General features: G+C 56.3%; 2 protein-coding genes across 3 annotated transcripts; both read left to right on the top strand.

Annotated features, from left to right (window-relative positions):
* The first annotated feature begins 235 nt into the window (after nucleotides 1–235).
* LOC123373638 (solute carrier family 22 member 6-like) lies at nucleotides 236–10,885 on the top strand. Of its 2 annotated transcripts, none has more exons than XM_045022665.1 (10): nucleotides 236–738; nucleotides 1,088–1,191; nucleotides 3,179–3,333; nucleotides 3,880–4,048; nucleotides 4,373–4,496; nucleotides 6,289–6,398; nucleotides 7,110–7,327; nucleotides 7,807–7,915; nucleotides 8,182–8,385; nucleotides 8,515–10,885. In XM_045022665.1, the coding sequence occupies exons 1-10, from the start codon at nucleotides 367–369 to the stop codon at nucleotides 8,585–8,587; spliced, it is 1,638 nt and encodes a 545-aa protein (XP_044878600.1). In that variant the 5' UTR covers nucleotides 236–366; the 3' UTR covers nucleotides 8,588–10,885. The 2 variants fall into 2 exon arrangements, with proteins under 2 accessions (XP_044878600.1, XP_044878601.1); XM_045022666.1 differs by having other exon boundaries at nucleotides 7,113–7,327.
* A 1,560-nt stretch (nucleotides 10,886–12,445) lies between these two features.
* On the top strand, nucleotides 12,446–21,066 carry LOC123374449 (solute carrier family 22 member 6-B-like). The gene is made up of 10 exons (XM_045024453.1): nucleotides 12,446–12,865; nucleotides 15,422–15,525; nucleotides 15,833–15,987; nucleotides 16,437–16,605; nucleotides 16,926–17,049; nucleotides 17,288–17,406; nucleotides 18,270–18,487; nucleotides 18,962–19,070; nucleotides 19,712–19,915; nucleotides 20,350–21,066. Exons 1-10 carry the CDS (start codon nucleotides 12,497–12,499, stop codon nucleotides 20,420–20,422), a joined length of 1,644 nt encoding a protein of 547 aa, XP_044880388.1. The 5' UTR covers nucleotides 12,446–12,496; the 3' UTR covers nucleotides 20,423–21,066.
* The last annotated feature ends 6,682 nt before the right edge of the window (nucleotides 21,067–27,748 follow it).

Consider the following 27,748-nt stretch of genomic DNA (forward strand, 5'->3'; position numbering starts at 1 on the left):
TTCAATCCCAGCCCTGGATCTCAGTTCCCAGTCTCCAGTGCCTACTACCCCCTGCCTCCATGCCAGCTTCCTCCTTGTTAGCAGCTGCCTCTAATTGTGGGGAGAAGAGGGGAGGGCACTCTGGGTTAGCAGCATAACATGGCAGGAGTCAATCGTTAACCCCCCTCCCCACCTTCCCCTCTGCTCGGTATATAAGGCAGCCAGGAGCTGGGAAGAGCTGCTCCTTAAGGGAACCTGTGCCCATCCCTCCCTGCAGGTACCGGTCACTGTCTCTCCCTTGAGGTGCCCGTCTCTCCCTGCAGTCACCCCAGGAGGGGCTTGTGCCCATCTCCCCCACCATCTGGTGTCCCCTGCCACCCCCCAGCCATGGCCTTTGGAGACCTCCTGGAGAAAGTGGGCAGTGCAGGTCCCTTCCAGCTCCTCTGTGTCCTGCTGCTCACTGCGCCTGCCCTCCTCATTGCCAGCCACAACCTGGTGCAGAACTTCAGTGCCGCCTCCCCTGAGCACCAGTGCCGCCCTCTGCCACCAGGCACCAACGCCAGCTGGGTGGGCAACACCACTGCAGCTCATGGGGTGCTCTCCCTGGTCCCGAGCCCAGAGCAGCGCTGTCGCTTGGTAGGCACCCGTGGGCAGCATCCAAGACCCAACGGTTCGCTGGGCAGGGCAGGCGAGACAGAGCCCTGCCAGGACGGGTGGTACTACGACCGCAGCACCTTCTCCTCCACCATCGTCACTGAGGTATGGCTGATAGCCCCACTTCTTCCCTGCTGCCCCAAGGCAGAGCCATGAGGTGGGGGCAGGGAGGGGGGACCCAAGTAGGGGGAGGGGATAGAGTGGGGATTGTGGGGAGAGAGGGGGTGGGGAGGTGGGGGATGAAGAGGGGCGGGAACTGGGAGGACGGTAGGGGAGAGAGAGGATGGGGAGAGTTGAGGAGAGGGCCAGAGAAGGGTGTGGGAGAAGGTTGGGTGCTGGGGGATACATGGCTATGGAGTTCCAGTTCCTCAGGTTGAGCCACTGACTGGGAGGGGGCCCCCTGGGGGCACCATACCCCGTCTCTGTGGGCACTGACTGTCCGTCTGTCTGCCAGTGGGATCTGGTGTGTGATCTGGGTCCCCTCCCGGCGCTGGCGCAGACGCTGTTCATGGCAGGGGTGCTGCTTGGAGCCCTCCTTTTCGGAGTCTTCTCGGACAGGTGGGTGACTGGGGGTGTCCCCCTGAAACTAACGTCCCCAATCCTGGATCAGATCCCCTCTCCCTGCTGCCCTGGCTCAGACCAATGGGCCCATCCAGCCTGGTATCCCCTCTACCCCCTCCCCCCGGATCAGACCAATGGGCCCATCCAGCCCAGGGTCCCCCCACCCCTGCCGCCCTGGCTCAGACGCATGGTCCAATGTTAGGTTATTCCATGATGCATGGAAACACTCCCAGATGCACCCTACACTTGCGAGTGGTTTGCTCCTCACTTGTCGCTGGCTGGTTATTGCTGCTCAGCTCTCCAGCACTGCCTGTTAACCATGGGTTGTGGGTGACAACCCCGGCTGTCAGCAAAGGCACGTCCGTCGCTGATCGGCGCTCGGCACTCAGCCAACAGGCATCAGCAAGGGCTGGTTATTAACAAGGGGGTCCCACGCTTTGCTGCTTCTGTTGGCCCAGCACTTGTACACACCGTGCATCCCTCCATCCCCTCACAGCTCCCTCTGCTGCATCCAGCCCCTTCTAGTTCAGGGACTTGCTGCAAGCCCCCTACCGCCTCTCTCATGCCAGGGTCACCCGTTGTCCCCCAGTGCCAGGGGCTGTGGGCACACCCCCTTCCCCCCATGTACCCTCCCCCCATTGTTATTTGTCTGGGAGATGTCATTCCCCCACACACACACTCTGTTGGGAGGATGGGCAGAGCTGAGATGGAGTGTTGTCATGCTGCTAGTGCATTCATTGGTGCCCTCAGCCAGTTTTTTGATCTCGGGTGCTTGAGGCTGTGGTTCTGCTAAAGTGCTGCTGGGGCTCCAGATACCATCCATTTCCCTCTTCCGTTTTAGCCAGGGTTGGGCAAACCTTTTGTCCCGAGGGCCACATCTGAGAATAGAAATTGTATGGCGGGCCATGAATGCTCACAAAATTGGGGCTTGGGGTGTGGGAGAGGGTGAGGGCTCTGGTTGGGGGTGCAGGCTCTCGGGTGGGGCCAGAAAGGAGGAGTTCAGGGTGCGGGAGGCAGCTCCGGGCTGGGGCAGGGGGCGTGAGGGCTCTGGCTGGGAGTGCGGGCTCTGGGGTGGGGCTGGGGATGAGTGTTGGGGGTGCAGGAGGGTGCTCTGGGCTAGGACTGAGGGGTTTGGAGGGCAGAAGAGTGATCAGGGCTGGGGCAGGGGATTGGGGCCTGGGAGAGGGGCAGGGGGGCAGGCTCTGGGCAGTGCTTACCTCAAGCAGCTCCCAGAAGCAGCGGCATGTCCCCGCTCCGGCTCCTACGTGGAGGCACAGGCAGGCCTCCCTGAGTGTTGCCCCGTCCGCAGGCGCTGCCCCTGCAGCTCCCATTGGTGCAGTTCCCGGCCAACAGGAGCTGCAGGGGCTGAGCTTGGGGCGTCGGCAGCATGCGGAGCCCACTGGCTGCCCCTAAGCATAGGAGCCAGAAAGGGGACATGCCATTGCTTCTGGGAGCCAGGTGGAGCCCTGGCACACGCGGAGCAGGGAAAGCCCTGGACCCCGCTTCCAGGCAGGAGCTTGAGGGCTGGATTAAAATGTCCGAAGGGCCGGATGCAGCCCTGGGGACGTAGTTTGCCCACCCCTGGTTTTAACAATTGGTGCCTGGAACATTCCCTGAAATTCTGGGTGGATCAGACACAGCACTCAAAGGTTATTGAGTTGCAGACAGAATGAGAAACTCCAGGGAATTGGGTGTACGGCCAAGCTCGGTCAGTTACAAGTTACCGGCTATCAATGAACAATGATCAAGTGCTGGTCACTTGTTTCGATGATCAGTTATTTACCAGTAATGATCAGTGAGCTGGGGCAGTTACTGTTGAGCAGTGATTATCATCTGTCAGTTACTGGCTCCAAACAATCAGAGACGCCTGATGGAGTGCTGCAGTCTCCGGTGGCAGTGAGTACCGCAGGTGAACGGTCTGACACGTGAGAGCTGTGTTGGTCCCTCTGGGGTCTTACCCTGGACGCTTCCCCCTGTGATGCAGGTTTGGGAGGCGGGTCATCTTGCTGTGTTCTCTGCTGTTGGTGGCTGTCATGGGAACCGGGGCTGCCTTGTCCTCAGACTTCCTCACCTATTGCGCCTTCCGCCTGCTGAGCGGGGTTGGTCTGTCTGGCTTCCTCCTCAACTACATCTGCCTCAGTGAGTATCCCCAGGGCAGGGGGAATGGGACAGGGTGCACCAGCTACAATCCAGCCCCAGGGCAGGGGGACCAACTGGCTTGTGGGGGATAAGATATGGAGCTTTCTGCTCCACTGGGCACCGTCTCCAATCTGGCCCTAGAATCGGGGCTGGCTGGCTTTGGGGGATGGGATATGAGGCCTTTCCTCACCAGTGGGCACTGGCTCCAATCCAGCCCCAAAGCGGAGGGACTGGCTAGCCTAAGAGGGTGAGGAATGGGGTATGGGGCCCTTCCCCATAGGGGGCACCAACTCCAATCCAGGTTAATGACGCCCAGGGACCTTCCCCATGCAGCGTCGCAGTGTATAGCATGCAGTGACTTTGCTGTGTCTCAGCCCAGTTCCTAGCAGGAATATCTCGGCTGGCCCTAATTGTGGGAGGCTCGAGTGGGGAGGCTGAAAGGATCACAAAAATGAGCCTCTTCATCCCCAAGGCTGGTCTGGGCTGAGAAAGGCGCTCAGGAGTCACCCCCCAGCTCAGATGTTGCATCCCTCTGCCCCTGCCCAGGTCTGGAATGGGTCCCCACCAAGTCCCGCGCCCTGGTGGTGACATGGCTGAGTTACTGCAGCACGGCAGGCCAGGTGGTGCTGGCTGGTCTGGCCTACGGCATCCGGGACTGGCGCTGGCTGCAGCTGGCCATTTCCATCCCCTTCTTCATCTTCTTCCTCTGTGCCTGGTGAGTCCCCCATCCCCAGAAGGGCCTTGGAGAGGAGTGGGGTCCAGTGGTGAGAGCAGGGGGCTGGGAGCCAGGACTCCTGGGTCCTACTTTCTGCTTTGGGAGGGGAGTGGGGTCCAGTGGTAAGAGCAGGGGAGAGGACTGTGTTCTGTTCAGCCTGGCCACAGCTTAACTCTGTGACCTTGGTGGGGGGAAATCACATCCCTCTATGCCTCAGTTTCCCCCTCCATAAAACAGAGGGCTGAAGAAATGACAGAAAAGTGCTTTGAGATCCCCCAGGGATCAGCCCTGTCTGAGTGGCGTCCCGGCTCCTCCCCTCCCCAGGTGGATCCCAGAGTCTGCACGCTGGCTCATCGTCAACCACAGGCCTGCAATGGCGCTGAGCAACCTGCAACGGGTGGCCCGGATCAACCGGAAGCAGCTGGGTGGGGACAGCATCTCCCTGGAGGTGAGACGGTGCCCTTTGACCCCTAGGGGGTCACAGCATGTCCCAGCCCTGATGCCCAGCTGGGCCTGGCCATGGCAAGGGGGATGGGAGGTCCTTGGGGAAGCCCCAGTAGGGTTGGCACCTGGCACATCTCCTCGCCTGCATGGCACTGGGAGCTGGGAAAGCCAAAAGGGGGCAGGATGTTGTCCAGAGAGGAGCCCCCCCAAAACACAGTGGGGGCAGTGAGGGGGGTGGAAGTTCCTTTGTGGGGCATGGAGCCGGGGGGGAAAGGAATGAGGGCAAAAGGCGCACATCACGTGGGGCGAGGGCCCTGATCCAGTCTAGGGTTGAAAGGGCTTAATTTAGCCAACCATCCAGTTCTGTGCACACTCATGTGTCCGTCCCTCCCTCCCCACACACACCTGTCCTCCGTCCCTCCCCACACACACCCGTCCATCCCGCCCTCCCCACACACCCCTGCCCATCCCTCCATCCACACACACACATGTCCTCCATCCCTCCCCAAACATATCCGTCCATCCCTCCCTCCTCACACACATCTGCCCATCCCTCCATCCCCACACACATCCGTCCATCCCTCCTTATCCACACACACCCGTCCTCCATCCCTCCCCAACCATATCCATCCATCCCTCCCTCCACACACACATCCGTCCATCCCTCCTTATCCACACACACCCGTCCTCCATCCCTCCCCACACACATCCGTCCATCCCTCCCTCCCCACCCACACCCTTCAATCCCTCCTTATCCACACACACCCGTCCTCCGTCCCGCCCCACACACACCCGTCCATCCCTCCATCCCCACACACACCCATCCATCCCTCCTTATCCACACATACCCGTCCTCCCTCCCTCCCCACACACATCCGCCCATCCCTCCCTCCCCACACACACACGTCCTCCATCCCTCCCCAAACATATCCATCCATCCCTCCCTCCCCACACACACCCGTCCATCCCTCCCTCCCCACACACCCATCCATCCTTCCATCCCTCTCTCCCGCACACCGGTCCATCCTTCTGTCCCTCCCTCCCCATGCACACCCATCCATCCCTTCCACCCCCCACACAACCATGCGTCCTTTCATTCCCACATACACTCATCCATCCCTGCCTCCCACACACACCTGCCCATCCCTCCCATACACACCCTCCATCTCTCTCTCCCACACACACCCATCCATCCCTTCCTCCCCGCAAACACCCATCCATCTCTCCCATACACACCCGTCCCTCCCTCCCTTCCTCCCTCCCCACACACATCCATCCATTCCTCCTTACCCACACACACTTGTCCTCCGTCCCTCCCCATACACACCCCTCCATCCCTCCCTCCCCACACACATCTATCCATCTGTCCCTCACACACACATGTCTATACCTCCCTCCCCCCCCACACACTCAGCCATCCCTCTGTCCCTCCCTCCCCACACACACCCATCCAGCCCTCCCTCTCTCCCTCAATCTGTTGCTCTGGTGCTGGCCCTCTCCCAACATTCAGGGCTGGGATTTGCCCTCCCCTCCGTTACCCTCTCCCAGTGGCCAGGCTCCCAGGGCAGACACCAAGGACAGAAGCCATGATTGGGGTCTCGTGCTGAGCTCCTGCCCCCCAGCCTCAGCCCTGCAAGGGTCCCAGTTAGGGCAAGATGCGGGGTGGGGCTCTGGGACTGGCTAGGTCCTGGGTTGGGCCAGTGGGGCCAAGGTAAGGGGCAAGTCCGTGTCCAGCCTCCTCCTCGCCTGGGGCCCTGAGTGGCCAGGGCACTGCTGAGCCACCTTCTCTCTCCTAGATGTTGGAGAAGGTTGGGGGCAGCCCCACTGGGAAAAGCACCTGCTCCTGCCTTCACCTCTTCCGCACACCGGCCATGAGACGCATCTCCTGCTGCCTCATGAGTGTCAGGTAAGGGCCCTCTGCCTGGCCAGCCTGCAGCTCAGAGCTCCAGCACCAGGGAGTGACCCTCCCACTCCCCGGAGGGGATGGACAGAGCCATATGTCCTCTGCGGGATAAGGGTCCCTATTGGGGCCGGCTAGATGGTGCTGGGTGGAGGGGTAGGGTTGGAACTGGATAGAAGGTCAGCTGTGGTGATAGACAGAAAAGGAGAAGAGGATCCATGGGGAGAGGGAGGGATGGACAGATGGTCCAACATCTAGGATTTAGTAATGAGGATGGATGGACACAGATACATCTTCCTGGATCTAAGGAGAGGATGGAGGGTCTGAGGGACTCAGGTACCTGTGCGAGGATGGATGGATGGATGGATGGACACAGCTAAATCTCTGAGGAGGGGTGGAAGGATGGACAGAGGGACACATCTGTGAGGATGGATGGGGAAGGGTGGACACAGATGCATCTAGGAGGATGGACGGGGAAGGGTGGACACAGATGCATCTAGGAGGATGGATGGGGGAAGGGTGGACACAGATGTATCTAGGAGGATGGATGGGGAGGGATGGACACAGATGTATCTAGGGGGATGGATGGCGGGAGGGATGGACACAGATGTATCTAGGAGGATGGATGGGTTGTTTATACCCCTTCTGTCACAACCTCACTGAGCTCTCCATGTCACCTGTGAGTCCTGCCCTCTGACCCATCTCCGCTCTGCTCAGCAGCTTCTCTACCAACCTGGCCTACTTCGGGCTCTCCATGGACCTGCCGGCCTTTGGCCTGGACATCTTCCTGGTGCAGACGTTCTTCGGGGCCATTGACATCCTGGCCAAGATGGCCTGTGCCCTGGCCCTGAGCTACTTTGGACGCCGAGCCATCCAGGCCAGCTCCCTCATCCTGGCCGGTGTCTTTCTCCTGGGGAACATCCCTGTACCCAGAGGTAAGGAGCCCCCTGAACCCCAGGTTCTCAGCCCACTCAACCTCCAGCAGTGATGGGAGCCAGGTTGGTCCCACTGAGCTAGGAAGCGGGGGGAGCCCTTGTGACATGGCTCTGCCAAGAGTCTCCTGTCCCATGATCTTCAGGAGAGACGGCTCGGGGGTTAGAGTGGGAGGGTGGGGCTGGGAGTCGGGATTCCTGGGTTCTATCCCCAGTCCTGAAAGGGGAGTGGGGTCTGGTGATTGGAACAGGGTGGGCAGCTGGGAGTCAGCACTCCTGGATTTTATTCATGGCTCTGCCTCAGACAAGCCACTTCACCCGTGCAGCCCCATGCCTCAGTTTCCCCACTGTGAAATGCTGCTGTGATACTTTGCATGGCTCATGTGACAGCTGTGACATGGGACTGCAGTGACTAAAACGTGCACTGGGCTTTGTGATCTCTGGGAAGGCCAGTTCCACATCCCCATCTCTCCCCTCTCCAGAGATGCTGATGGTGCGACTGGCTCTGGTGGTGCTGGGAAAAGGATGCCTGGCTGCCTCCTCTGTCTGCTCCTACCTGTATGGGGGAGAGCTCTTTCCAACTGCTGTCAGGTAAAATCAGGACTGGGATTCCCCATCTCTGTGATTGTATAAACAGCCCCTGCGCCCCTCCCCAGGGGCGGCTGCCTCTCAACACTGAGCGAGGGATCTCTGTATAAACAGTCTCTGTGCTCCACCCCAGAGGCGGCTGCATCTCTGTGTGGGGCAAGGGCTCCCTGTAACAACAGCCTCTGTGCTCCACCCCAGAGGTGGCTGCATCTCTGTGTGGGGCGTGCTGTTATTGTTACGAGTCTCTCACAGCGCGCTGTGTCTGGCAGGCAGACAGGCACTGGCTTCACCACTGTGATGGCTCGTCTGGGCGGCATGGTGGCCCCGGTGGTGCTGGTGGCCGGGCAGCAATTTCCCTTCCTGCCGCTGGTGATATTCGGAGTGGCTCCCGTCATGTCCGGCATCGCCGCCTGCTTCCTGCCAGAGATGCACAACGTCCCGCTGCTGGACACCATAGAAGAAGTGGAGAACAGGTGTGAGTCACGGGCTGCTGGGGTACATCTCCCGCTGCCCTTTCCCCCTGCAAACCTCTTTTCCTTCCCCATCAATCCCTTCCCACCTGCCCTTTCCATCCTTTTCACTCCCTCCCTCTTTTGTTCCAGAGCCAGGAGGAAAGGCGAGGAGGCGATCGCCGGGGAGACCATGGCTCACATTGTCCACTCAACCAGGATCTGAGCAGCCTTCCCCACCCCCAGAGACCCCAGTCCTGGCCCCCCCAGTGCACAGTTGCAGGCTGCACCAAAGGGCCCACGTGAAGGAAGGAGGCACCTGCTGCTCCCTTTGCAACTTAGGAATCAGCCCCCTCAAAGAGACAGGGCAAATGCGGGGGTGGGGGATTCTGAGTTGTGCCACTGAGCTGCCCCCTAGTGGGGGACCCTCCACTACACAAGCTGGCAGCCTGTGGGGCATGGACAGATCAGGGAGACACCTCCCCGAACAACATTGCCAAATGTGACTGTACCGGCTCCCCTTGCTGGTGTATATTGGCCTGACACTCGCCCCGCCCTCCAGCCAGGTGGGGCTTTAAACTGTCTCCTGTGGATGGTGTGTATTGGCCTGACACCTACTCCTCCTCTGGCCTGGTGGGACTGTGAACTGGCTCCCTCTGGTGGTGTGTTTTGGTCTGACACCCACCCCTCCTCCGGCCTGGTGGGACTGTGAATTGGTTCCTCCTGGTGGTGTATATTGGCCTGACACCCGCCCCGCCCTCTGGGCTGGCAGGGCCGTCAACTGGCTCCTCCCAGTGGGCTCCTTCCTTCAGCCTGGTGGGGCTGTGAACTGGCTCCCTCTGGTGGTGTATATTGGCCTGACACCCACCCCTCCCTCCAGCCAGGTGGGGCTTTAAACTGTCTCCTGTGGGTGGTGTGTATTGGCCTGACACCTACCCCTCCTCTGGCCTGGTGGGGCTGTGAACTGGTGGTGTATATTGGCCTGACATCCACCCCTCTAAAGTGACCCTCCCTACTGGGGGAGGGGAGCTCCGCATCGGTGGCCCAGCCAGCCAGCAATGATGGTTCATGAGATGCAGGTTTCTGTCCTACTGTGAGCTGAGACCCAGCCAACAGATTTCATAGCTGCTGATGAGTCACTACCAAGCTGGGCTTGGATTGGATCCTGTGGCCGAACTGATGCTCTGACCCCCTTTGGGGCAAATTGAGCAGAGTGGGGAGAAGGGCTTGGGGGCTCTGAAGGTGTCAAGGGCTCCCCATTAGGTGCAGGGAGCTGGGGGGAAGCTAGGCAGCTCAGCAAGGCTGTACAGGAGGTGGGGTAGCTGGATCCAAACTGTAACATTCATCAATGGGGCTGGAGTTTGGAGTGACCCTTCTGTATTGGGTATGAGCCCCCAGGCAGCAGGGACAGGATGTGTGTGTGTGTGGGGGGGTGCCTAGGTGAGATTTCCTGCACCTGTTCCTGTGGCCTTCTGTACATTTTGTAAATGTACTAAGAAATGTACTCAGCCACACTAAGAAATTTCCCTTGCTCCATGTCTCTGATCCCTGCACACCAACCACCCCATGCAGTCAGGGCTGGAGCTTCTCTGGAAACAGTGGCGGGGGCATGTTTCTCCCTCCAGAAAGTGTTGATATTTTCAGCAAAAATCTAAGCATTTTGATTCTGAAATGCCACTGCAGTGCCTCATGGGAGATGTAGTTTGGCAGCCTCCTGCTCCTGTCTTCTCTGCGAGATGGGTGCCCTGGCCAGACTACATCTCCCATGATGCACCATGGACTTCCCTCTTGTAGATGGGAGGGGAATGCATCTTGGGAATCCCTGACTGGTGCATCATGGGTGATGTAATTTGGGTGCATCATACACCCATTCTCCTCTAGGCTGGGCTCCCAGGATAGATTGTATTTTCCCATGACGCACCACACTCTTCCCCACATGGGGATGATGGGGGTCAGAGGCAGGAAGGCTCCTGCAGGGGTGCTGGGGACCATGTACATAGCAGGTTCCACACCCTAAAGAAGCTGCCTCAAGTGCTGGCTACTAGCAGAAGGGGGATGCGCGTCTGGCGATATGAGAACCCCCGTGTTACCCCTGTGCTGTGGTAGGATAATAGATCCCCTAGGGGGAAGGCTGGAAGGGACAATCTAGCCCTGGATTCCAGGTGAGTCTCCTGTTCTGGTCATCCCAGACAGTAATCACCAATCTATGTAGGATGGCAGGACTGCCAAGAGGTGGTGGATGGTGTAGGGCTAGAGAGGGGTAGATTGGGGGTACCCCAGGGATGGGTGGTTGGAGAGGCAGAGATGGGTGCCCCAGTGGCTGGGGTGGGGCAAAGAAGAGGGATGTGCAGTGATAGATCAACAGACCCACAGTTTAGGCTGTAGGGGGATGTGAGAAGTGCTTGTGGGTCTTATCCAGGGTGATTTTAGATCAGAGGTCGGCAACCTTTTGGAAGTGGTGTGCCCAGTCTTCATTTATTCTCTCTAATTTAAGGTTTTGCGTGCCAGTAATACATTTTAACATTTTTAGAAGGTCTCTTTCTATAAGTCTATAATATATAACTAAACTATTGTTGTATGTAAAATAAATAAGGTTTTTAAAACGTTTAAGAAGCTTCATTTAAAACTAAATTAAAATGCAGAGCCCCCCCAGACTAGTGGCCAGGACCTGGGCAGCGTGAGTGCCACTGAAAATCAGCTCGCGTGCCTCCTTCGGCACCCGTGCCATAGGTTGCCTACCCCTGTTTTAGATGGTCTCCCAAGTTTGCTATTGAGCTGGCCCTGGACTGGAAGATCTCCTTGGGCTGGTGCCTGCAGGGGCATTCCTGGCTCTGATCCCTCCTGGGGGTGTAGGAGGTGCCCCTTGCCCACAGAGATACCGCACTGGCCACCCCCAGGGCTGCCATCTGGAGAAATGACACAGCCAGCTGAGTGCTGTGGATGCAAAGCAGAGCAGAGCCCTGACAGAAGCGAAGTGGCGATGGCCTACCACACAAGAACAGAGCCCCAGCTGTTCATCAGCATGTGGGCTGGCCGATAGGGCAACACCTTGAACAAAAGGGGCCACTGATATGGGGTGCCCAGAGTGACACCCTGGCACCCCAATATTCACCACTGTCATGTAATTAGGATATGTCTTGTACAAAGTATGCCTTGTGAGGTATCGTTCTAAAAGTCTTGATCCACTAGACAGTAATATCTCGTTGGATTGTATGTTCTGTCGTTGTATGTGAAGTTCTGAAGCTTGGCTATGTATGTGTTACTGAAACATGTTGTGAGGTTGAAAACACCCACAAGCAGCCTTTCAGGTACAACAGTAAAAAGGCCAAACAACGTTAATGGCTTATTGAGTGTACACCCAGCACAATAGGGACCCTGATCTCGGTTGGGGTCTGTGATGGACCTGGCACAATGGGGCCCTGATCTCGGCTGGGGTCTGTGCTGCGCCTGGTATAGGACCTCGCTCATTCTCAATCCAGGTCTCTAGGCTCTACCCACCCACAAAGTTCAGAGCCAGGCAGGGGGAAGGCTGCGCTGGGGGTCTGCTCCCATTCTGGTTAAATCCTCTCCCACCAAACGCAACACTCCTGTCTGTTGCCCACTGGGTCTCTGTGACTCATTAATGCCGCATGCTCTCAGAAGCATCCAGAAGTGGGGGAACTGGAGCGGGACTCAGTGGATTCCACAGCTTCCGACTATGTAAGTCATCACCTGGGAATGACTATCAGTCACAGAGGCAAATCGGAACCCAAGCCCTAGAAGGAAATGCCCTAGTATCCCATTCCCCACCGCCCCTACCAAGCCAGCACCCCACCCTGGCACTGGATTGCTGCGAGCACCCCCTAGAGAGGAAAGAGTCTGTGTCCCATTTCATGACCCAGCTACTTGCCCCATCCCCCCAGCACCTTAGTAGCTGAGTAATGCTTCTGAGAAGTATGTCCTCTGCTGGACCTTGTTCCCTTCCCCACTTCCTCCACATTCTCAACCTCCCACCTGACTCTGCCCTTGATGCTGGTCAAAGATTTACCAGGGCCAAAGGCCGGGCTAGGGCAGATAGATTGACTGCTATCCGAGCCAGGGGCTCTGGAGAAGAAGAGCAACGAGGCAGTCAGGAAGAAGTTTCCCCACAGCCTCCATGGCCCCTGGTGTCCAGCTGGAGAAGGAGCAACGTATGGGCTTCTTCCAAACCATCCTTGTCGCCCTGGTCTTCCTCCCTCTCCTCATGGTGGCCTCCCATAACTTCCTGCAGAACTTCACAGCTGCTGTCCCCAGGCACCGGTGCTACATCCCGACGGGAGACAATGCCACCACAGAGGTGACTGGAGACCTGCTGAAGATCTACGTTCCTATGGATGGCAACCAGGAGCCAGACAGGTGCCTGCAGTTCAGCACCCCACAGTGGCAGCTTCTGGCCCCTAATGGCACCAGCACCAACGCCACTGAGCCCTGCCTGGATGGGTGGGCGTACGACAGGAGTGTCTTCAACTCCACCATCATCACAGAGGTACAGAGGGGAGCGTGAGGGATCATTCCAGGGGAGCGGGGACCTGGAGCTGTGACAACATTACAGGCTGGTTATCTATCCAGCCACCTATCCATTCACTGACCCATCTATCTATGTCCCCACCCAACCACCTATCCATCCATCCACCCCTTCCCCTCGGTTTTGTGCTCTCACCCATAGTATCTGAGCCTGTCTCATACATTAGAGTGGCATAGCAAGGTGCCTACTGGACTACATGGCATCTCTGGCTCTCCTTCCTCTTGGGGGCATACAGACTGTGCTTGATGTAGGGGCCTGTTGGATCAGTTTGGTGGCAAAGTGTTATCTAACAAGCAGCGGGACTATCGGGCTGTGGCTTAGCTGCATGTCCTCTGGAAGTTCTCCCCTGGGCCTGAACCACTTGGCAGCCTTATCTCTGTGGCAGCTAGTCTGGGCTTTGTGGTCGCCATGGCCCTGCAGGAACTCCCTGCCTTGGCCAGCCTGACATGGAGGAGATGTCTCCACTGTAGCTATGATCTGATCCATGAATGCCTTTGTAGACCAGGACCAAGGCTGTGCCCTGGCAGGGCCTGGAGCAAAGGGTGGGTGCTCACAGCCTTGCGGTGCAGGGACCCCCGTGCTGCCCTGACTCACTAGAGGGAGCCCTTGCATTGCCTGCGCAATCAATGTCGGCCAGGAGGTGACACAGGGCGGGGCTTCTGAGTCAGCTGGAGGTGTGGGGAGCTAGCCTGGAGGCTGCCCGGTTGGCCATGCTCCATGATGACTCAGTGAGATCCTGAGATGCCCTCTCAGAGGTTTCATCACGTAAGCAAGGCCCAGCTAGTTCAGCAGTTGGATGGGAGATCTTGACAGAGTGCCCAGCTTCTCTGGGGAGCCAGGCGGGGGGCTCACTAGGGGCTGCTTTTCCCGTGGAGTGTGCACTGATTGTGCTGCTGCAGGGAGAAGGGGGGTGGCTCCCTAGGGGGTGCTCTTAGTGCTGACCCCAGCAGTAGGGGATGCCGTGCCACAGGGAGCCAGCTAGGTGGCTCAGCAGGGGGCACTCCCTTCTGAATTGGTGCTGGCCCCAGCGTGGCACTGAGAGTCTCTGTGCTTTAGGGAGCCGGGTGAAGCGGGACCTAGTAGGGGGCACTGCCTCCTCGCTGACTCCAGTACCCCAGCGCAGTGCTGGGGGGGGCTGTGCTGCAGGGAAAGGGGGGGGCCTCAACAGGCGCTGGTGTGCCATGGAGCAGCGCCCGGGCTCAGTCCTGCTCTACAGGGTGGCACCTCTGCCTTGGCATCACCCCTCCTGGTGCTGCCCAAGGGCCTGTGCCTCTGTGTCCCTCCGGCCAGCCCCCAGGGCCCTGCTGTGGCAGAAATTCAGCCTGAGTCACCCCTCTGAGAGCCAGGATAATGGATAACAGTCCTGGTGTTTTCCTTGGCGGGGATCTTGTGCCCGTCCCTTCTCCTGTTCTTAGCGCACCCGTGACATATCATGCTGCCAGCTGCCCCATGCCCAGCTGGGTTACATAGTAACCCGCTTGGAACAACCCATGATCCCCTGGTCCAGGCCCCACCCATCATTCCAGACCCCAGATTTGGCAGGGGAGGAGGGACGCTGTCCTGTCCCCCCAGCCCTTGTGTGGGGCTGTGGAATCTCAGCTCCAGTCCTGGCTGCACGGACAGTGCTGGGCCAAGGCGGGGCCAAGGGCTTTGTCAGCAGCAATGGGTGGTACACGGGAGTGTGGTGGAATCAGCAGGGCATAAAAGGGGCAGAGGGCATTTGAAGGGCATGGGTGCTGGCAGGCTTGGGCACAAGGTGTGGGGGTCACAGGGCTCAGGTGGGCATGGGAGCTGCAGGTGGGCATGCAAGGGAGGTTTTGGATGGCACAGATGGGCATGGACAGCAGGGGCAGCTGGGCTGGCGCTGGTGGGGATGGGCAGCAGGGGCAGCTGGGCTGGCGCTGGTGGGGATGGGCAGCAGGGGCAGCTGGGCTGGCGCTGGTGGGGATGGGCAGCAGGGGCAGCTGGGCTGGCACTGGTGGGGATGGACAGGAGGGGCTCTGACCAAGTGGGTCCAGATGGGTGCAGGTGAGCTCAGATGGCCCAGTGGCAAATGGGGAAGGGGCACAGATGGGCACTCAGAACCCATCAATGGCTTTGGATGGCACAGGAGGATGCTGGGGTTTGGAGACCAGAGTTGGGCTCAGATGGGGCTTAGGTGGAATGGGGAGAGCTCAGGTGGGTATGGATGGCGCAGTTGGGGATTCCTGTCATAGACAGGCATTGGCAGCACAAGTGTGGGTGGGTGGCACAGCTGGGCACTGACTGATGTGGGAGGCTCAGCTGGACATATGCCTGGCACAGCAGGGCCCTGGCCTCTACTTGCTGCCAGGGTACAGATACTAGCCAGGGCTCAGGTAGCTCAGGTGGGCAGAGGAGACATAGGTGTGGTTCCTGGCCCTTTGTGCCAGCTGTGTCCCTGAAGCCCATCTGACTATGCAGTCAGCCCTTTGCCCAGCAGTGCGGAGTGCCATGGGGCACCCCTGGATTCACACCCCTCTCCCCACTCCTCCCCAGTGGCACCTGGTCTGTGGCCAGCGCGCTCTCAAGGATTTTGCCCAGTCTATCTACATGGTGGGGGTGCTGGTGGGAGCACCGGTCCTCGGAGGCCTGGCGGATAGGTGAGTAAAGAGGATCCCCCCTCCCTGCCCCCCTGGATCATGCCATGGGCCCATCCAGCCTGGTATCTCCCTCCCACATCAGCCCCATGGGCCAATCCAGCTGGGACCCCCTCACACATCAGCCCTATGGGCCCATCCACCTTAGTATCCCCCCTAGATCAGCCCAGCCTAGTATCCCAGCCTGCATCAGCCCCATGGGCCCATCCAGCCTAGTATCCCCCCCATACCTGCCCCCCTGGATCAGCCCCATGGGCCCATCCAGCCCGTATTCTCCCTTTCTCCAGTGGTGTTGTCTCCCCTGCTGCAGACTGGGGCGCCGGGCACTGCTGCTCTGGTGCCTGCTGCAGATAGGTGTGATGGGCACCAGCGCCGCCTTCGCCCCCAACCTGGCAGCCTACTGCGCCTTCCGCTTCTTCAGTGGCATGGGTACTGCAGGCTTCATCCTGAATGGCACCAGCCTGAGTGAGTGTGGGAGGGGCCTAGGGATGGGGAGCTGGCATGCGGGGGGCGAGTGTGAGGTTGAGGGTGGGGGCCTGAGGGATTGGGGGTGTGTGAAGAATGGGGGCAGTGAGGGGCATGTGTGTAAGGGGGGATGTTTGTGGGGGGCTGGTGGTGTGGGCTGTGGGGGAGCTGTGATTGGGGGCTTTGTGTGGGAGGGACTGTGGGATTTTGGGGGGCTGTGTAGCAGGGGGAAATATGAGGGAGGTTGTTTGGGGAGGGGAGGGAAGTGTGTATGGGGGTTCTGGGGGGCGGGCTCTATGTGTGGGTGCATGGGGGGCAGCTCTCCCCCCACTGCCCCACCCTGGGCCCACCCAGCGCAGAGGGGTGCAGGCTTGAGCCCTGCTCCCCAAGGTTGGGCAGGCAGGGTGAGGTTGGAGGGTGCCGCGTCTCATCCTACTCATTGCCCCCAGCCCTGGAGTGGATCCCATCCCAGTTCCGGGCCATGGTGTCCACCATCCTCGCCTGCAGCTTGACGCTTGGCCAGCTGCTCCTGGCTGGACTGGCATACGCCATCCGTGACTGGCGCCAGCTGCAGCTGGCATCCTCAGTGCCCTTCTTCCTCTTCTTCCTCTACAGCTGGTAGGTGCTCTTGGGGCTGAGGGGCACACATCCACAGGGAGCCACGGCTCCAGGCAGGGGTGGCATTATGGGCTCAGGAGCCGCAGGACTCTTGTCTGGGAGCCCAGAGGGGGCCCACACCCCATGGCAGCGGTAGCCTGTCGCCTGGTCCAAATGGAGACCCTGCAGCCCTGTTCCCCTGATAGACCAATTGTCAGGGAAGCACAAAATCCCAGATCTGTTGCCCAGAGCCCTGGGGACATGGGTGCCCGGTCTTCAGCAGGCACCATGCCCTCCACTCTCTCTCTCTGAGCCCCGGTCCAAACCCCCCCTCTCCCCAGGTGGATCCCAGAGTCCGCACACTGGCTCATCGTCAACCACAGGCCTGAGAAGGCGCTGAGGAACCTGCGACGGGTGGCCCAGATCAATGGCGAGAAGCTGGAGGGGGAGGGCATCTCCCTGGAGGTATGGGGCACAGGTTACACTGTGGGGTCTAGTGGCTAGAGATGGGGGGGCTGGGAGTCAGAGCTCCTGGGTTCTATGCCTGGCTCTGCGAGGGGAGTGGGGTCTAGTGGTTAGCGATGGGGGGGCTGGGTGTCAAGCCCCAGGGTTCTCTCTCCCTGGCTCTGCCCATCTCCCTCTCTGGAGAAGAGGTGTGATTTTTCTACCCTGCTCTCAGCTCCAACCTTGTCTCCCTCCCCAGACACTGAGGCTGGAGATGAAGCAAGAGGAAGAGAGCTCAGGGCCCTCCCGGCGCTCTGCCCTGGAGCTGTTCCGGACAGCGCCCATGCGTGGGGTCACCTGCTGCCTCATGCTGGCCTGGTAAGGGGCTCCCCTTGCCCCCATAAATACCCCCCCCTGGCTAACAATACTAGTGCGATGAACTGACTGGGAGGGTGATTTCACCATTGTCTCCTGTTGAGTGGGATTCCCCTGGGCTTAGATGGCAGGGGGCAAGGCTTTGGGGCAGCTGTGTGTCAGAGCCCCTATACTGCTGGCCAAGGAGGGGGATTCCCCATGGCTTAGACAGCACGAGGTGAGACTTAGGAGCAGAGGAGGGGAATTCTCCTGGGGCTCAGACAGCAGGAGGTGAGGCTTAGGGGCAGAGAAGGGGGATTCCCTTCGGGCTTAGGTAGCCGGAGGCGAGACTTAGGGGCAGAGTTAGTCAGAGCCCCTGTACTGCTGGCTGAGGAGGGGGATTCCCCTTGGGGCTCAGATGGCAGGAGGATCTGAGTTCTAGTCCCCATGCTGCTTACTCCCCCAGAGGATTCCATGGTCAGGATGGGAGCAGAGTGTTTATCCCCACAGCACTGACTTAAGCTAAGAGGAGGCATGGAGAAGGCTCAATTTTGCTTTGGCCCCCAAGTGTCTGGGTTTGTAATTAGGCAGGGAGTTTCTCCAGTGGGGGAACCCCCTGTAAGTAAATGTGGGTGTCACCAAAACCCTGTGGGGATCCCCCCATGTGAACAGGAAAGTCTCCCCCCCCCAGCAGGTGGAGACAAAGACAGACAGAAATGGGGAGGGAGAACCAGACAGACCAGAGGATGGGGAGAGACAGACATGAAGGGGAGACAGACGGAAGAGGGAGGGAGAGACAAACAGATGGGAATGGGGCTGGGAGACAGCCAGACTCTCTCCCCATTTGAGCCCCCCCTCACCCCGGTTCTCCCTATCCCATCCGACAGGTTCTCCCACAGCTTCTCTTTCTACCACCTGGCCCTGGACCTGCAGCGCTTCAGGGGCATCAGCATCTTCCTGGTGCAGCTGATCTTTGGCGCTGTGGACATGCCCTTCCGCATGCTGGTGGCTGTCGTCGCCAACCGCCTGGGGCGCCGGCTCACGCAGGCCGCCTGCCTGGTCCTGGGGGGACTCTTCATCCTGGCCAGCATCCCCGTGCCGCAGGGTGAGTCCAGGGCATTTGGCCAAGTCAGCATAGCATTCCCCGCTGCCCGGGGCTTCGCCAGCATGCAGCCCAGCCCAGATCAGACTCGGTAGCTCCCACTCCCTGCCATCTCAGATCAGACCAATGGGCCCATCCAGCCTGGTATCCCGTCCTCCCTGCTGGGCAAGAAACTGAGCCGGTGATGGTGCGGTGGAAGCTGGGGTGGCTTTGGTGGTGGGAAGGAGGTTTGGCCAGTGGCCGAGATTGTAGCCCTACAGGTGGCCCAGGGGACTGGTAAGTGACTGGTGCCCCTGCCCAGCTATGGCGCCATGAAACCCCAGCGTGACGGGTTTGGTCCTGGGCTGCCCATCACCCAGTACTGGGTCTCTGAGTTAGCAATAGGCACCCCCAGAGCAAAAGGGGATACAGCGCATTGGGGTGGGGGCTCTTCTCAGCCTGATGCATTCTGGGTCCTCCTCCCCTCTCTCCCCCTAGACATGGAGGTGCTGCTGATTATCCTGACAGTCCTGGGAAAAGGGCTCTTCTCCTTCTCCTCCAGCTGCTCCTACCTGTACACCACTGAGCTCTACCCCACTGTCATCAGGTGAGTGGGGCGGCGCCCTCTGGTGGACAGCATCAATGGAGGCAGCATTGCCTGAAGCACAGGGAGCAGGGCTGGGAGCCTAATGACTTGAGATGTTCAATCTAATACCCCCCACACAGTGAGGAATGATGCCCTGAGGCCCAGCCTAAGGGTCCCATTGCTCAGGTCCAAGGTGTCCCTCCCTGGGGTTCCTCCCTCATTCAGCTAGCCGTTCCAGTCCCTCCTCAGCTGGGACACGGTTGAGCTCTGTGGATGTCTCCAATCATCTGCGCCCTCCAGTCCTGCTGGGGCAGATCCTGCTGAGCCTCCCCATTTGGCTGGGACACTCCTGATTTCAGCTTCCCTCACCTGGGGTCTAAAGCAGCTGCTTCAGTGTCCCATTGGGGGAGCCCTGGAGCTGTGCCTGGGGCAGATCTTGATGGAGGGAGCAGGCCAGTGATGTATTTATGTGTCCAGTGGGGAGGCGGAGCTGAGAACTGATGGGTCTGGAGTGGGAATGAATGGATTTGACTGCAAGGGGGTTATGCAAATAAAGAGTTACTTATTCATAAAATATGCAAATTAGACCATCTGCTTATTTTTATAATGTATCCAGCCTTAATGGGATTGCTCAGTTCTCTGTGGCTTCTCTTTCTCCCCAGGCAGACAGGGCTGGGGGTCACCTACATGATGGCCCGGCTGGGAGCGGTGGCAGCCCCCATGGTGGAGATGACCCAGGCCTTTGTCTCCTTCCTGCCCCTGCTCCTGTTCGGGGCAGTGCCCATCACAGCTGGCATCCTGGTCAATTGCTTACCAGAGACCTTGGGGGTCCCACTAGCCGACACGATGAAGCAGGTGGAGGACAGGTGGGTATGATGGGCACTGTGTGAGGGCGAAGGCAGGACTGTGTGTGTCTGAGCCTGAGTGTATGTGCGCGAACATGAGTGTGTGTGTGTACATGGACACGGGTGTGTGAATGTATGATAGCTAGATGGATGCAGTGTGTGTGGATGGATAAAGGGGTGGTGTGTATGGGGATGGCTGGATAGATAGCTGGGGTGTTTGGGATGACTAGGGGTGTGTGTGTGTGTGCATGGCGATGGATGGATAGCTTGCTATCTAGGAGTGGATGGATAGCTTGCTATCTAGGAGGCATATATGGGGATGGATAGAAGGACAGATCTTAAACACTTTATACAAGCCTTGGATGAAAGGACAAAGAGTCTTTAATTATTAATTGTTATTTGTAATGATCCAGCTGTTTGGTGCTTTTGTTCTTCTTTTCTCCCTTTGTTTTCAGAGCAAGAAAGAAAAGGAGCAAGAAAGAGGAACTGAGGAAAGAAGCCAGGGGAACCAAGAAAACCAAATTTTAAACACAGGCTCTTGTGTCAGGCACTGGACTGGACTCTAGAGACCTGAGTTCAAATCCTGACTCCCTGTGTGACCTGGGGCGAGTCACTTCATCGCTCAGTGCTCAATTTCCCCATCTGTAAAGTGGGGCTAATGATGCTTCCCTGCCCCGTGGGGGTTATGGGGCTCAATCTATGGGAGGCTCAGATACTAGCATGATAGGCCCCACTACAGAACTAGATAGAGATAGAACCAGACAACCAGCTTTTTATCACAGAAGCAAAATCTTGAAAGGGTCCTTTTTATCTGGGATTCTGCAGCTTGGATTTTTAGTTTTTTCGGTGTTCATTTGCCACAGGATGAAGAGAGAAGACATTTCTTCCCACTAGGCTGACTGTAAACCCTTAGAGAGTTAGTTAACTCTTTCCGGCACATATCCAATACTACCATGGAATTGACCTGCTTGCAGTGCTTTTCACAATTGATTTACACATGGCTCATCAGGGTCTGGCAAATGCTGGGGCAGAATTGGTAGATTGGACTTTGAATCAATTTGCTTAGCACATATTAACATGACGGTGTTTTATTCTGTATACTTAACCTTTCTCCATATCCACTAGCTGTATAGAAAATCCCCTTTGCTAGAAAGCAGCAAAGAATCCTGTGGCACCTTATAGACTAACAGACGTTTTGCAGCATGAGCTTTCGTGGGTGAATACCCACTTCTTCGGATGCAAGTGGTGGAAATTTCCTGGGGCAGGTATATATAAGCAAGCAAGAAGCAAGCTAGAAACAGGGCCGGCTCCAGAGCCCAGCGGGGCAAGCACCCGCCTGGGGCGGCCCTTTCCCGGGGGGGCGGCAGGCTGGGCCGGCGGACCTGCCGCAGTCATGCCTGCGGGAGGTCCACCGGAGCCCCGGGAGCAGCGGACCTGCCGCAGGCATGACTGCGGAGGGGACGCTCGGCCGGCGGCTCCAGTGGACCTCCCGCAGGCATGACTGCGGATGGTTCGCTGGTCCCGCGGCTCGGCTGGACCTCCCGCGGGCATGCCTGCGGCAGCTCAACCGGAGCCGCCGGACCTGCGAACCGCCCGCAGCTGCGGGAGGTCCAGCCGAGCCGCGCGACCAGTGGACCCTCTGCAGTCATGCCCGCGGGAGGTCCGCTGCTCCCGCGGCTCGGGGGCGCCTCCCGGGCATGACTGCTTGGGGCGGCCAAAAACCTAGAGCCGCCCCTGGCTAGAAATAACGAGGTTAGATCAATCAGGGTGGATGAGGCCCTGTTCTAGCAGTTGAGGTGTGAAAACCAAGGGAAGAGAAACTGGTTCTGTAATTGGCAAGCCATTCACAGTCTTTGTTTAGTCCTGAGCTGATGGTGTCAAATTGCAGATGAACTGGAGCTCAGCAGTTTCTCTTTGAAGTCTGGTCCTTCACCAGCAACTGCACACCGCACCATAGTAACTCTAGCTCAGGAACCAATCCATGCAACAAACCTCGATGCCAACTCTGCCCACATATCTACACCAGCAACACCATCACAGGACCAAACCAGATCAGCCACAACATCACCGGTTCATTCACCTGCACTTCCACCAATGTAATATATGCCATCATATGCCAGCAATGCCCCTCTGCTATGTACATCGGCCAAACTGGACAGTCTCTAAGGAAAAGGATAAATAGACACAAATCAGACATTAGGAATGGCAATATACAAAAACCTGTAGGAGAACACTTCAACCTCCCTGGCCACACAATAGCAGATCTTAAGGTGGCCATCCTACAGCAAAAAAACTTTAGGACCAGACTTCAAAGAGAAACTGCTGAGCTCCAGTTCATCTGCAAATTTGACACCATCAGCTCAGGACTAAACAAAGACTGTGAATGGCTTGCCAATTACAGAACCAGTTTCTCCTCCCTTGGTTTTCACACCTCAATTGCTAGAACAGGGCCTCATCCACCCTGATTGATCTAACCTCGTTATCTCTAGCTTGCTTCTTGCTTGCTTATATATACCTGCCCCAGGAAATTTCCACCACTTGCATCCGAAGAAGTGGGTATTCACCCACGAAAGCTCATGCTGCAAAACGTCTGTTAGTCTATAAGGTGCCACAGGATTCTTTGCTGCTTCTACAGAACCAGACTAACACGGCTACCCCTCTGATATTTGCTAGAAAGGGTTTTGACATGGAAAGCCTTTTGTGTGACCTCTGTTGAAATGCACCTATTTAATATTGCCGCCCATCAACCATAGCTGGTGTCAGAACCTTGTAAATTGGTTTCCTATCAGAGGAGAAGTAAGTGAGACAAAATCAGTCGGTATTTTCTTAGTGTAGCCTGTTTATCCCCTGCGCTATATGCACCAGTCCTGGAACAGAGGTGGACACAAACAGCACTGCAGACAATCCCTTCTTTTTGTAAACTCCACCCAAACACCCATGCCCAGTTCCCAGGGAGCTGCTCTACCCCCCAGAACTGATGCAGTTTAAAAAGATGAAAGCAAAGAGAAAATTCTCTTGCTGCTTGCAACAGCAGCGTATCTGAAAAGAAAATATTTACATCATAAAACCAACAGTGATACAGTGTGGCTTCAAAGACTCAAGGCTGGGGAAAATAACTTGTAATGCTATGTGTGACAGCACCATCTGGTGACACTCCCCCTGCCATAGCATTATCAGCTGACTAGAAGCCATGCTGAGGAATCAGTGGGATGCTCTTCCTCCTGACGTAGTACTGACTGCAATGGTCCAAGCCTGGGGATTGTATGGACCGTATGCAGCGTGTGTTTGCTATGTTAAGTAGCCAGGTGGGAAAGCCACCTGCTAATACCTGGGGTCACAAACTGGTCCAATCCTGGTTTCCAAATGGGCACTGGTTTGTTGTGATGGGCTCCAACTGCTGGATCCCTCCTGCTTAGCTCCCTGTGTCTGAGTCTGATCCCTGTCCCTGTGCTGGGTCTCCCAGGGTTATACCCCATTTCTGACACCCTTCTTGAGCAGTGGGACTTCAGCTGCCTAGACCCTGGAAACAGTGCCCCAGTCCTCCTGAGTCCTCAAGTTGCTTATCTATTTCTCTCCTGGAGTCTATCTGACTGTGGAAACGCTGGTTTTCCTAGTTACACTATTCAGGGATAACTGAACAGCAAAGGAGGGAACGCACACACTTAGCAAAGGAATTTCTTATGCATGTGTGTGTGCTTGCACGCAAAGCAGGGCTCATTCCCTCTGGCTGTGGGCAGCAGGGACGCACCGCACACGCGCGCACACGCAAACACACACATACACTCTTAAAGCGTTGGAGCGTTACAGGTCTATGGAAAACAGCAAATTCCTGCACCTCAGCCCCCTTTACAAGGCCCTGGGTTTGGTCCCAGCCCTTTGTGGAGGCAAGCGTTCCTTCTGGGCCTTGTGTTGTGTCTGTGGCCATAGAAATGCCACCCTCTGGCTGGGAGAAGCACAGTCTCTGCCCCTGTGGATCAGGTGCAGCCGCGTGTTCAGGCTTCTGGGAAGAGCGATTCCCTTTGGCATTGCCGGTAGCTACCCGATTATTTCCCCGGGAGACAGCCATTCAGTGCTGATGTCCTTTGATCACTCTGTCACAGCTCACAAACCCTCACAGCAGGTGTGGGTGTTCAGGAGTTCACATTGGTATTTGGGATTTGCATTTCAGTTGTTCCCAGGAGCCCCACTTACAGGCCAGGGCTCCATTGTGCTAGGCGCTGTACATTATTATTTCGTTGCTGGTGGAGGCCAGGCAGTACACCTGATGAGAAAGAACAGCATCATGTTACTGTCTGTGATTTTCCTAAGCAGCAGCAGGTGGCTCCACAGAGCTTCCTCTGCTTGCTGCACCAAATTGGCCTTATTGTAGTGGAAACTGGGCTCTTCTGGTTTTCCGAATTTCCCCATAATCCAGAGGGTACTGCCCATTGAGACCTAGAACAGTCCTTGAAATGTTGGAATTGATTGTTCCCTTCTGCCCACTGATTTTGTGATTGCTGAGGAGCCTGTGGAGTTGCTTGTTGGAGGCAGATGGAAAATAAGATTATTATTGTTAGACAATAAGATGACTGTGGCGTTCCCCTCTGGTGTTATCCAGACTGGTGATCTGCTACGTCACTCCAATCCTTGACGCTGGGAGCCAACCTTACCCTGCTCCGCTGCGAGAACCACCACTCCTTGGATGTTCACGCACAGCCTCTAGCACATAAGCTGCTCCTTGGATTGTGCAACCGAATGACACTAGCCAATATCTCCGGTCCCAGATACAATCCTAGGAACCTCCTTCTTGCAGTGTCCAGTTATGCCCACTGGATGCTGCAATCTTCTATGAGTTCATCAATTTAACAAAGAAATTGATATGTACCAGGCTTGTTATCCCAAGGGGAGTCTCTGACACACTTCAAACCAAACACACTGCTTCAGGTAGAATAAACAAACAAATTTATTAACTACGAAGATAGATTTTAAGTGATATTAAGGCAAAAAGACAGAGTAGTTACCAAAATAAAATAAAAGATAAGCACGCAGTCTAAACTCTCAACCCTATTAGACTGAGCAACATCTAGATTAAGCAGTTTTTCTCACCCCATTGGATATTGCAGTCCTTAATATACAGTTTGTTCCTTAAACTTGGGCCAATCTCCTCTGTTGGAGTCTTGTCTTCTTCTCAGTGTCTTAGTTGCTTGCAGAGAACGTGTGGGCAGGAGAAGGGCCCAGTATGCATCAACTCTGTCTGTTTTATACACTCAGTCCATGTGTTTGGGGAGCACATGGTCCAGGCATGTCGGGGGGGCATTGTGCTAAGTCTCCCCAAGCAAGGTTGAGCAATTCCCTGTTGTGGCCTCATGCAGGTGAGTCATTGCGTTGTAGCTCCCTTGCTGGACAATGGCTCTTGATGGGTTGTTTGACACCCCGCCTGCTGCCTCTGGGGAGCTAATATCTGGCTGATTCCCCAATTTACAGCATGTTTTAGTGACCACCATACAACACAATTCTCATAACTTCATAATGCATTAATGATGCACATATAGGGATAGAGAAATGACTTTCAGCAGATCATGACCTTTCCCCTGATACCTTACAAGGCATGCTTTATATGTAAGATCATGATTATATGAAAATGAGGAATATGGGGGTTACAGTACACTCCCCCAAAGTATAGAATGTCACACTATTGTTATTTGTTCTCTGTATTGAAGTAGCTCTAGGAGTTGCAATCACAGACCAGGCCCCAATTGTGCTAGGAGCTGTACAAACACAGAACAAGTATAGGAAAGGAATTGTCTTACCACAGCTGAAGCTGCTGCCCATCGTGGATTCTCCACAATCTTCCCACTTTCCTTGTGGAAGATTCGGTTTGTGGGATTTTGGCAGCTGACAGGAGAATTTGGGGAGAGCATAAGATACCACAGCACCCCCTCCATGTGCCATGCTGCTGCCTGGGTTGTCATGATGATGTTGTGCTCGATGCTGCAGCAGCTTATGGACACCAGCTTGTGGTGCTGTGCCACAGCGAGGGCACTTTGCATGTGCTGCCAGGGTGACATTTCTGCACTACCACTAGGAGGACATTCTGGTGCAATTGGGTGATGTTTTGACAATACCTCACTGACTTTTATCCATGCCAGTTGTTGACATTTTCCTGGGGTGCAATGCCATTGTAACAACATGATGCAGCACTATGACATCACAACACAGCTAATCACAATGTGATATCAGAATGTGACATAGTGACATCACAATACAGCATTGCGACATCATGAGGAAGCACACTAACATCACAATACAGCTAGCATGATGGTATCACAGTCTCACACAGTGACATCATAATATAGTGCTAGGACATCACAAGGCAATGCAATGACATCATAATGCTGTGCTATGACATCAAAATACAGTGCTATGATATCACAACGTAACACAGTGATGTTAGAATGCAGCACTATTATTGTTGTTGTTCATCAAGTTTAGTATGGTAGTGCCTAAGGACCCAGCCAAGAATGGTACCCCATTGTGCTAAGCCCTGCACAAACACAGAGTAGCAGGCAGACTCTGCCTCTAAGATCCTACAGTCTCAATAGATCAAACAGACACAGCGTGGGGGAAGGGGTATCCTACACAGGCAGAGCAATCTATGTGATGGCAGCAAATAGCATGTAAGTTTAATGATTTTTGGTGGGTGGGGAGGTTTTATTTTGGAAGGGAGAGGCTAAATGGGAAGAAAGGTGTAGAAAAGGATGATGAGGGGGACAGGGCAGGGGAGGAGATGGTAAGAGAGACAGGTGTAGAGTGAAGCAGGATGAAGAGTGTGTGAGGGCAGTAGAGGGTTAGAGCAAACAGCCAATCAGCATATGGCAGAGAAAGTCCAACCAAAACTGTGGGCAGTTCTCTGGCTGTGCAAAGGTCCTTGTTTTGGCTGCTTTTGTTCCTCCCAGCTGGAGTCTCTGGTTGGTTTAACAGTTTCACAGAATTTAAGGCTAGAAGGGACCATTAGATCATCTCCAGTCTGACCTCCTCTATATCACAGGCCAGAGAATTTCACCCAGTTACCCGTGTATTAAGCTCAAATATTTTAGTTAACATCACAGCTAAAGCATTTCAGTCCTCAGGAGACTGAACTGTTATGTGCTACAGGCATGGCTCTCGCTGGGCCCAGTTTTATTATGGCATTACAGGAAGGTGAAATGACACCACAAAGGAGCACAATGACATCACCACACAGAATGATGACATCACATTCCACTGAGAGGACATCACAACGTTATTGCATCCTGCTAAGTCCCCGCCAATGTTTAATTGAACTTTTCCCATCCCTCACCATGTCCCCTTCCAGGCATGGTATTATCTGGGGCTCTTGGCTGACCGTCCAGTGGCTAGGACTCAAAAGACTCAAGTCTAGTCTCTGCTATTCATTTGCGTGTGACCTTGGGCAAGTCACGTAGCCTCTGCCTTAATTCCCTGTCTGTAAAATGGGGCCTTAGGAACTATTTCACTCCACTTCCTGGTATTGGCCCCTTCCCGCATGCGCTGTGCGGACGGGTGGCTGGCACCTATCTGGCACTAGGGGTGTCGCTTTCTAGCTCATCCCACTGTGCCCATGCGCAGTAAGGAGGCATCGGGACCTATTTAGCGCCCGGAGAGTCCATTTGTTGCTCTGGTCATTAGGACGCATGCACGGTCCGAGCCCCTTCACAGCGGCAAAAACGTGCGCACACGCAGTCTCGGTCTCCGGACTCTATTTCATACCTGCCTGGGTCGCTTTGTGGCGCTTCCCCGCGGAGCCAATCAGAACAGAGCGCGAGGGGACGGGCCACATTCTCTCAGCCAATCAGTGCGGGGCCTGCCCTGCCAGCG

Source organism: Mauremys mutica, chromosome 7, assembly GCF_020497125.1.
Source record: "Mauremys mutica isolate MM-2020 ecotype Southern chromosome 7, ASM2049712v1, whole genome shotgun sequence".
Taxonomy (NCBI): Eukaryota; Metazoa; Chordata; order Testudines; family Geoemydidae; genus Mauremys; species Mauremys mutica.

Coding starts and splice junctions, on each gene's coding strand:
- LOC123373638 (XM_045022665.1), top strand. CDS start 367: ATGGCCTTTGGAGACCTCCTGGAGAAAGTGGGCAGTGCAGGTCCCTTC. Junction 4,497..6,288: donor GGGACAGCATCTCCCTGGAG/GTGAGACGGTGC, acceptor TCTCTCTCCTAG/ATGTTGGAGAAGGTTGGGGG. Junction 6,399..7,109: donor TGCTGCCTCATGAGTGTCAG/GTAAGGGCCCTC, acceptor CGCTCTGCTCAG/CAGCTTCTCTACCAACCTGG.
- LOC123374449 (XM_045024453.1), top strand. CDS start 12,497: ATGGCCCCTGGTGTCCAGCTGGAGAAGGAGCAACGTATGGGCTTCTTC. Junction 15,526..15,832: donor CTCGGAGGCCTGGCGGATAG/GTGAGTAAAGAG, acceptor CCCCTGCTGCAG/ACTGGGGCGCCGGGCACTGC. Junction 17,407..18,269: donor TGCTGCCTCATGCTGGCCTG/GTAAGGGGCTCC, acceptor CCCATCCGACAG/GTTCTCCCACAGCTTCTCTT.